At 40.4% G+C, this 9,863-nt stretch overlaps 1 protein-coding gene across 1 annotated transcript; it reads left to right on the forward strand.

Annotated features, from left to right (window-relative positions):
• Positions 1-5,616: 5,616 nt before the first annotated feature.
• LOC139443985 (kunitz-type serine protease inhibitor bitisilin-3-like) lies at positions 5,617-9,614 on the forward strand. The gene is made up of 4 exons (XM_071224885.1): positions 5,617-5,698; positions 7,358-7,519; positions 8,283-8,444; positions 9,448-9,614. Exons 1-4 carry the CDS (start codon positions 5,623-5,625, stop codon positions 9,612-9,614), a joined length of 567 nt encoding a protein of 188 aa, XP_071080986.1. The 5' UTR covers positions 5,617-5,622.
• Positions 9,615-9,863: the final 249 nt, after the last annotated feature.

Consider the following 9,863-nt stretch of genomic DNA (forward strand, 5'->3'; position numbering starts at 1 on the left):
CTGACGCAGTTCAGCTGCAGTTGTCAGCCAGCCGTCTTTGAATCTGCTGTTGAGATACAGTAACGGCTCTCGTCTGCTGATGGTGCCAATGCTGGTCCTGTGTTGCCCACTGAAAACGGTCCCGGCGATGACGTGGTGTCAGAATGGGTCCTCGGTGTGGCCTGTGACGGTGATGCGTTTGGGCGATCTGCTTTGTTTTTTTATCATCAAATTTCATTTTTCCGGACAAGGTAATGTTAAATGTTAAAAACTTTGACAAAAAATTACCCATATATTCAAATGACATCTTTTCATGCAGTGTTACCTGGGGTGACGTTTCTTTTTCGGTTTCAGTATATAATCATGTGACCGAAAAGTGTGAGAGCTTTTCCTACGGCGGTTGTGGTGGGAACCCAAACATCTTCAATGACATCGCAGCCTGTGAGAAAGTTTGTAAACCTGGTATGCCAAGATATGTTGTGCCAACATCATGTTTCCTTTTATGAATGGCACGCGGGTGGGGACAGTTTTAAAAGGCGACATAATTCGCTGCGCAGACCTTTAATCGTGGGTTCGAATCCTGGTTCGCTCTTAATCTGCTTTGAGTTTGTCAGCCCAAAACCCGTGCATGTGGGTTTGACCAAAGTGGTGAGCGTCTAAGACCAGGGTATTTGTGGTCTTACCTCATACTGACATGTCGTGATAAGTTTTAATTCAAAGCGGCGTCAAACCAGTCACACACTCTGGTATGTTCGGATGTGATATCCTGTAAATAACATTTCTATAATTTTCCTCCTGGCCTGTTTACATGATGTGTTATATAATTGTGTATACACTACACACGTATCTTGTGTTCAGTTACAGTTTATTACATTTCTATATGTAGATTGTGTTACAAAGTGCTACGAGGGTTCATTGACAAGATCAGTGTACTGTTATACAAAGCGATCTTAGCGCCTGGGTTGTCGTCACTTCCATACCTTAACATGGACTCACGACAGTCGTAGCGCTAAGGTTGTTTTGTACACACGAAACCACGAGCCTCACAATAGAAGTAAGGTAATGGTTAAATATTTTGTTGTGGACATCACACGATGTAATAATAGAGGTATGACCACACACAAATTCGCTAACTTCGCGTGAAGTTGACTCGCAGTGATATAACTGTAAGACTTGTTCAATACGTTGTTGAGCCCACCTCAATCACCATAATGTACAATGTAATATAGTTATGTTCTTTTTAAGGTTGTAAAGGCAAGCCCAGTGTTGGACGATGCAGGGGAGGGGGGGGGGGGGGGGGGAGGGGGGGGGGGGGCGGGGGGATTGTTCGATACTACTACGACGCTTACAGCCAACGATGTAAGCCTTTTTATCTACCGTGGCTTCGGCGGTAACACTAAGAGCTACCAAACGATGGACGCCTGTATGAAGACATGTCGCCGTACCGAGCCTGTTATTCAGTTAAAATCAATATATCCTACATTGGTCTTATTGTTATCTCTCTTGACTAGAAATTAAGGGTGGCCCTTAAGAGATTGCAAATTTAGAACTCGTCTGTATTCTAGTGCGGCAATGTAGAAAATACCATCCAGGAACGTTACCTGGTCCATGATGTATGGATACGTGAGACATGTGACACGAAGACGTTTTATATCAGATCTGATATTCTAATGTCATATATAGGATAAGATAGCTACTCGATTCAACGCAAATAACAGTGAAGAACGAAGCGTGGTTTATTTCACGATGAAACATTGTTCTATCATTTCTGGAGATTCGAATATGCGCGCGCATCTTGTAAGTTGTTCCCCATAGATGAAGCTAGGCTACACAGACAAACGCAGTGGCCGAACGATCGCTTCCAAAAATGGGAGAGATAATAAAATCGGCATTAGGAAAAAGGGCATAGATAATCGAGGTGAGGATTGTGAGCAAATGCGGGAAATACACAACTTAACCCACCTGTTCGTAAAATGGACTTGTCCGACATTTCCGAGGTCAGATTTCATTCAAGGAGTCATCATTATTAATATTTGGGTAAATATTTTTAAAGTTTGTACACTTTATCAACATCCTTAAAGAGGCTGTACATGTTGATAGCTCATAAAATATGAATAAGACATGTATTAATAAGTTGCGTCTGAAGAATGCTATGAGAATGCTACAATAAAATGAAACGATGACAAACATAGAAATCGTGTAGGAAAAGTTTAAGGTTAAAATAATGAATGTATATATACTAGCCCGTAACATGTTAAATAAGATGTCATTACATGAAGTCCCTTTCAGTATTCCATACATTAGTGTGTTTATGAGACTGTCAGAATATTGGCATTCCCGTTCATTTCACACTAATTTATGTAATGTTATTTTATAACATAAAATAATTAGCTGTAGGGAATACTCCCCACTTAAGTACAATGTGAAACCCATTTCCTGGCGTTCCCCGCCGTATTATTGCTGGAATATTGCAAAAAGCGGCGTAAAACCATACTCACTCACTCCCTGTAGTGAATGTTACTTGTTGTGTCTTATATATTTAAGACTGTGCGGAAGCCTCTAAGGGCCATTTATTTTTATACTTTTCTTGAAATTTCAAGATACTAAGTTGAAATGTTAAGATTATAACTAGAAATTTCAACGAATTATCTTGAAATTTCAAGACATTACGTTGAAATTTCAAGATGCTAGGTTGAAATTTATATTATGTATGTATCTTGAAATTTCAACATAGAATCTTGAAATTTTAAGAAAAAAGTAAACAAGTGGCCATAAAAGGCTTCCGTACAATATAACAGTGATCTATTATGTGAAGCATGGTGTCGACACTGACAAACTGTATGGGTGTGAAATCGTTAGTACGCGTCTACTTCGGGCCTAGCAACCTATTCTTGTCGTAAAAGGCGCCTATGCTTGTGGAAGATACGACTAACGGGATCGGGTGGTCAGGCTCGCTGACTTGGTTGATGCATGTCATCGTATCCCCATTGCGTGGATCGATGCTCTTGATGTAAATCACGGGATTGTCTGTTTCAGACTCGATTACTTACAGACCGCAGTCATATAGCTGGAATATTGTTGAGTGCGGCGTTAAACAACAAACAAACAGACAAACTTCGGGCCTTGAGGAGGTGAGATAAAGTGGATGCTGTTCAACGCCGCTTCAGCCATATTCCCATCTATAAGACCGCGAGTCTTGGCCTGAAACACGAGCAGCGCACCTCGCCAAGGGGACAAGATGGCACTAAAGTAGCAAACTATCCCCACTGATGTTCGCTCTCACGACAAATATGAGGTACTGGGTACTTATTCTGGTTTGTCATTGATGTGATAGGAAAGTCCGAATAAATACAGAACAAAGACGTTTACCATCTCGGTGAAACCCACGAGGACGGGTATGGTGCTGATTAAACAAGAAACATAATCAGGGCGAATCTGGCATTCGAACACACGATCATAGGTTTCTGGGAGGTCTAAGGTACGCAACCCTGCACAACGAAATGTAGGACAGCCAGGCCACCCGTCTACCCACGGTATTGAGATTTTCTACATTGCTACCTTGAGGCGTCGGATCTCATTACCTCTATCAAAACATATTTCTGGTTGTCAGAGCTAAAGAATACATATTGAAAAAAACAAACCAGTTTAATATATATATACTGCTGGAACATATATATGAAATAATTGCCAGTAAGCATTTAAACGTAAACTCAACTCACTAACACAGTACATGGACACCGCATTTTGAATTTACTTAATCATGCATTCTGAACTGTTGTATATTAAATAAAGTCATCCTGCGTCAAGGCTAGCTTGTGTGGCAGAAAGTCTCACAGGGGCGTTTAACTACAATAAATCGTATTAGTAAGACTTTAACGAGTAAAGGATTAAAATATCTAACGTTTCTGTGATATATTGCCTTGTCATTGACATGAAATGTATTATAAATTGATATTTTCTTCGTCATACAATTAAACGAATTAATATATTATTTAATGTGTTTCTTACATTTTCACTAATATAAAAAACAAGTGGACAGAACATAGTTGTTTGGAATTGCTTGACGTACTAATCTCACGACCCAGAACAAAATAAAGTCATGAAATTTGACATGTGATTTCCCACTTAGGACATCAGGATTCCGTCTCGAAAGACGTGTTTCATGGTAACATTGTTGTTGTGTGGATCGAGGGCTAGTTCCCGAGGTACCACAGGTCACCAGGGAAACATGGTAGATGAAGTCGTAAATAAAAGCGACAAAACCTTTTTCACAATCAAAACATTCCACTGTATGGTTCTGACTATATCATAAGGATATGTTTATGAATCACTATCAAATAGTAACGATACCAGGTTTTCGCGTAAAGGTGGGCGTTTCCTGTTCCACCAAGTCACGTTTTTTCCCCAAGACACACGGGATCCATTCAACCATGATCAAAAACATTGGAACAGTTAAAATAAGGTATTTGTTGTTAGCTTGCCTGGCGCACGGCATTAAGGGGCTAAAACAAGGACTGGTCGACTCGGAGTCAGTAAACTGTGTCAGAGTGGGGTTTAAAACGCGGCACGGTATGTCAGTAGGCACTATACACTCGGCATTTGTCCGGACGAGTACTAGTTACCACTGACACACACACGCACGCACGCACGCACGCACGCACGCACGCACACGTTTACCTCACATATAGACAATATGAGAGGTTCTAGCTGTCCTTGCTCGGTATATAAGCATAAACATTCCGCAAAGGTAATACCTGTTATATTCTACTACCTACGAGACCGAAGCTCTTTCACAAACAGCAACATAGTGGAAACCTGTTCATGATCCATCTACTATAAATGGTAATAACAAAATAACTGAATGCTGGTTGTAGCTCACCAATATCAATGCATAAAAATTCACATGTACACACAGATTTATGACAAAAGGAGGATTGATCCCCACTATATCCAACCTTCTTGTCAAACAATATATATTTTATGCTGAACGTCTAAATGTGCCTGAAGGGAACATTTGTGAGCAAAGGCGTAACATCATTTGTTCCTTGTGAAAGACAACTTGAACATATGAATGATCTCACGTCACATTCTACAAAATCCTCTGATGTGGTAACACCTTTCTACTTTCCTCAATCGCAATTCCAGATATATTGTGATGTTTTCTTCATCAGATGAGCTCGCGGTGTATAAATCTCCTCCTCCACGCAAGTCTTTTCGTAGATACCCAAACTATACCAATGGCATTTCCGAACGCATTCTTCATCAGACACTTCATACTAACAAAATCATCAAAATTGATTCAGTGATCTAAATTCCTATAATGACACTACACCCTGAGTTCGTGTATTAGCTTGTCATCAGACTATACACCTATATATTTGACATTTTTCAACACATACCACAGCTCTTTGTCTTAGTGATTCAACTACCCATAGGCAATCAAACAATGCAAGCATAGCCTTAATTACTGATGCAGATGCCGTGATGTTTAAACACAGATACGTGTTAAGACAGTCACATTGATCAAAATCAAACAAGAGGCGTGGCTTTTAAAAAACAAGCTTAACACGATGAAATACTGATGGGATTTTACCTCACACACGGAGCCTTCTGTTATACATCTGAGACGTATCTACATCGACTATGGTGAAGGTTGTCGTCACTTTAGCTTTTGTTTTCCTCCATACTGGACACAGTCTTCGTCAATATCCTGGTGAAGGTGAGGTATAGAGATGTCTTTAGGACGTGTGAAATATTGAATTGCTACATTTTATTTTAGTATGCCTATTGAATTACATTATCCTTTACGTGTGCTTCGTTTTTAAATTCACAGTGACTGTGTTGTATTTTGATTCCCTAAGCACAGACACATTGACACGTTAGAGCGTATTGATATTAATGTCAGGTTTATATTTCTCTGTTGTACGTACGTGTAGATAGTACGTTGTGATTACTTTTTGGTATCACTTAAGGGCACAGGTGACCCAGTCTTGTTAGACACTGCATTGTTCAGACAGTGTAATATGTGATAGGTGATATGGTTTCCTCACATCGTATTTATCGTATTACATGTAACTGTTGTTGTTTTTAAATCGGAAGGCCTCTATTATCTTTCTAACTTTTGAAAAGATAACATATCACTCCTTCAGTCATGTTTTCTTCTACTATAGGCTAAGTTGTGAGAACCGACAAATGGCTACATGCGTTTTATTTTAGCACCTAGATTTTCTTATATATTACCTAGTATTCTATCCGACGTTAACGGCAGAGAATAATCACTCTCGATTATCTGCCGATGCAGACTTCATTGGACGTAAAAAGGCAAAATAATGGTAAAAATTATATGAATGGGTCACTGTGATCACTGATGAAGCAAGTGTTCGCGAAAAGCGTAAGCATGTCCTGCCCTACCCTTAGCACCAGCCACACACACAATTTGCATAGACAAGTAAGTGTTTGCTGCCTGACGCCACACAGCACCAGAAACACCATGTCAGCATAATGTATGGTACCGACATGTCACATTACACAACGTTGTAATGCTTATAGCCTAACACAATGGAGATGTCATACAAATTCTCATAATTCTAGACGAGTAACTACATATATTGCAACCATTATCTTAAAAAAATACAGGATTATCTGACAACCGTATTTCTTATTATCTGTGTGACAATTGTCAATAAAGTATGGCTGGGGTGTTCAAAAATCTGAAATATTCTATGGGAACAAAACATTGTGTCTGTAATATACTTTCTAACTTTCCATCTATTTGTCTTGCTTGGTGCTGTATGCTGTTAGATCAAGACTGAATGTTCATGTCATCAAGGAATGTTATTCAGAAGTGATCAGACGTTCCCAAAACATCATGTCTCAATATTTGTATAATTCAGATGTATGGTGTGTCAGAGGTCCCCAAACATCATGTCTCAATATTTGTATAATTCAGATGTATGATGTGTCAGAGGTCCCCAAACATCATGTCTCAATATTTGTATAATTCAGATGTATGATGTGTCAGAGGTCCCCAAACATCATGTCTCAATATTTGTATAATTCAGATGTATGATGTGTTAGACGTTCCTAAACCCCATTTATCAATATTTGTATAATTCAGATGTGTGGTGTGTCAGAGATCCCCAAACATCATCTCAATATTTGTATAATTCAGATGTATGATGTGTTAGGCGTTTCTAAACATCATGTATCAATATTTGTATAATTCAGATGTGTGGTGTGTTAGATGACCTCCTTACCTCATGTCTTATTAGTAATATTTTTAGGGTTGTGCTACGTCAGCTGTCCCCATACATTGTGTCAATATTAGTATCATTCGGGTTGTTAAAGAGTTTTCTACATGATGTACACTTTCCTTCAGTCTGCAACCAAAGGCCAACACATGGACCATGCAATGCACAATACAGTCGGTTCTACTTCAACCTCGACACACAAACGTGTGAAACGTTTACCTACGGAGGCTGTGGTGGCAACGCTAACAACTTTCAGAGTATCACCGACTGTGAGAAAACCTGTTTCCCCGGTAAGACTGCACGTTAACCATTACGTTTCCCTAGAATCCTGATTTACATGCACAGTATCTGATATGACTACCCTATGTAACGGTTCGCTTTGGTAATATTGGTGGGGTCACTAGCTTAGTGGCATTTACAAACCAAAAAATTGGCCGCCCTTAATTACTGTATGGTACTCGTATATCTACATTATATAAGGTTATCTTCTAGTTTTGCTGGATGTATGACATATCAGATGATCAACTTTAATAGGAATCGCAAACTGCCAGATGGCTATCATACATTATATTTCCTTTCTTGTATAGCTGGGGCGGTTCGCTGGGGCGTTCGCTCGTCACGCCGAAGATCCGGGTTCGATTCCCGACATGGGTACAATGTGTGAAGCCCATTTCTGGTGTCCCCCGCCGTGATATTGCTGGAATATTGCTAAAAGCGGCGTAAAACCATATTCACTCACTCATTCTTGTATAGCTTGAATGTGTGCTGCGTGAGGTGGCTGCAGTGCATGATCTTCCCCCGTCAGCTTGAGTAGGAACTGGAATTTGTCGGATAGTTATCTTACATTTTATTTCAATACAAGGCTGGAATGTGTGATATAATATGTCAGATGGGCGCATTGCAGTGTATTCCAACCCAACATCAATGACATTGGGATCTGCCAGGTGTATATATTATATATTGTATTTCTCTGTAAAGCTGGGATGTGTGATAGGTCTGCTTGCTTCATTACATATTTCCCTATGTTGAAGGAATGTATTTTCCTTTCCTTAGTTTGTGCTGAGATGTCTGATAGAGGGCCGTGCAGGGGGCTTATCAATCGGTACTACTTTAATCCTCAAAGCCAAACGTGTGAGGTTTTTATCTACGGCGGCTGTGGCGGCAATTGCAACAACTTCAAAAACATTACCCAGTGTGAGGAAACCTGTAACGACGGTATGTTATACTAACAGACTATTCCATAACATGTTTTCCTTCAAATATGTTCGAGGGGCGGTCGGGTAGCCTGGTGGTTAAAGCGTTCCTTCGTCACGCCAAAGACCCGGATTCGATTCCCGACATGGGTACAATGTGTGAAGCCCATTTCTGGTGTCCCCCGCCGCGATATTGCTGGAATATTGCTAAAAGCGGCGTTAAACCATACTCACTCACTCACTATAATCGATCAAGCTGGTTCTATGAAGACTTCAAAAATCGATAATTGAGTCTTGATCATAAGTTATTGGATCAGCATTACAACATGGCTAACATATACTGCAATCCAAATAAATTTTGTATTATGTATAAAACAATGAAAAACTGTCCACCTACAGGGAACGGACGATATTGGGGTAAATGTAATCACGCGTATGTAGATATCAGAGCATGTTAACATTCCATTGCATCTATATATAAGCCGGGCTCACGTACGGCAGCGTGACAGTAGTGTTTCACTGGTGATATGATCTTTTACAGATATACAAAATCGATCTGATGATGCTCTTGGCTTATTGACAACATACCCTGTGATTCTGTGATCAAAGTGTTCTGAATCCTGCACCACTTCTGTCTTTTCTCACCGCTTATGGTAGAGCGTCCGTCCGTGGAGCGGAAGGTCCGGGGTTCGATCCCCGTCCGCGTCATACCAAAAGACGTTAAAAGATTGTACTTGTTGTACCCTGTCTGGCGCTCAGCATTAAGGGGCAAATACAAGGACTGGTCGGCTCGGAGTCAGTATACTGTGTATGAGTGGGGTATTCATTTTAAACTGCGGCATGGTATTTCAGTGAGCTAGCACTATAAATCGGCATCAGTCCGGACTAGTACAAGCAGCCACACACACACGTATACACGTGCATGCACGTCTCTATGTAAGTGCAATAATCTTGGACGCAACGTTAAACCCCATTTCACCACCTGTCTTTTCTCTGACATTACGCTTCTTTGCATTGTTTTATAGTCTGTAACCTGAGACCAGAAACAGGACCCTGCAGGGCGCGTCTCCGTCGGTTCGCCTTTGACCCTGCCACACAAAGTTGCAGGAAATTTATCTATGGCGGCTGTGGTGGCAACCCCAACAACTTCAAGACCATCAATGCCTGTCGGAGAAAATGCATTCCTGAATAAAAATCTCGATGTCCTTTGTGGGTTTCCTCTAATGTCTTTATATGTTTGGCAAGGAAAGGGGGGTCTACTAACAGGGTACCCCAAATGATTTCCATGTCAATACTCAGTGCTTGATTCCAACGACTCCAGATAGGACTGAGTGTCAAAGATGGCTACTGAATGTACACAGTACTCTCGTGATGACGAAGACGTGTATCCAATATTACATTTCAAGTATGTATGTATTGATGCGTATAAATCTAAAAGTTA

The sequence above is a fragment of the Haliotis cracherodii genome, unplaced genomic scaffold (genome assembly GCF_022045235.1).
Source record: "Haliotis cracherodii isolate W230 unplaced genomic scaffold, xgHalCrac1.p SCAF_5, whole genome shotgun sequence".
NCBI classification, from domain to species: Eukaryota; Metazoa; Mollusca; class Gastropoda; order Lepetellida; family Haliotidae; genus Haliotis; species Haliotis cracherodii.

Coding starts and splice junctions, on each gene's coding strand:
- LOC139443985 (XM_071224885.1), top strand. CDS start 5,623: ATGGTGAAGGTTGTCGTCACTTTAGCTTTTGTTTTCCTCCATACTGGA. Junction 5,699..7,357: donor TCGTCAATATCCTGGTGAAG/GTGAGGTATAGA, acceptor ACTTTCCTTCAG/TCTGCAACCAAAGGCCAACA. Junction 8,445..9,447: donor TGAGGAAACCTGTAACGACG/GTATGTTATACT, acceptor ATTGTTTTATAG/TCTGTAACCTGAGACCAGAA.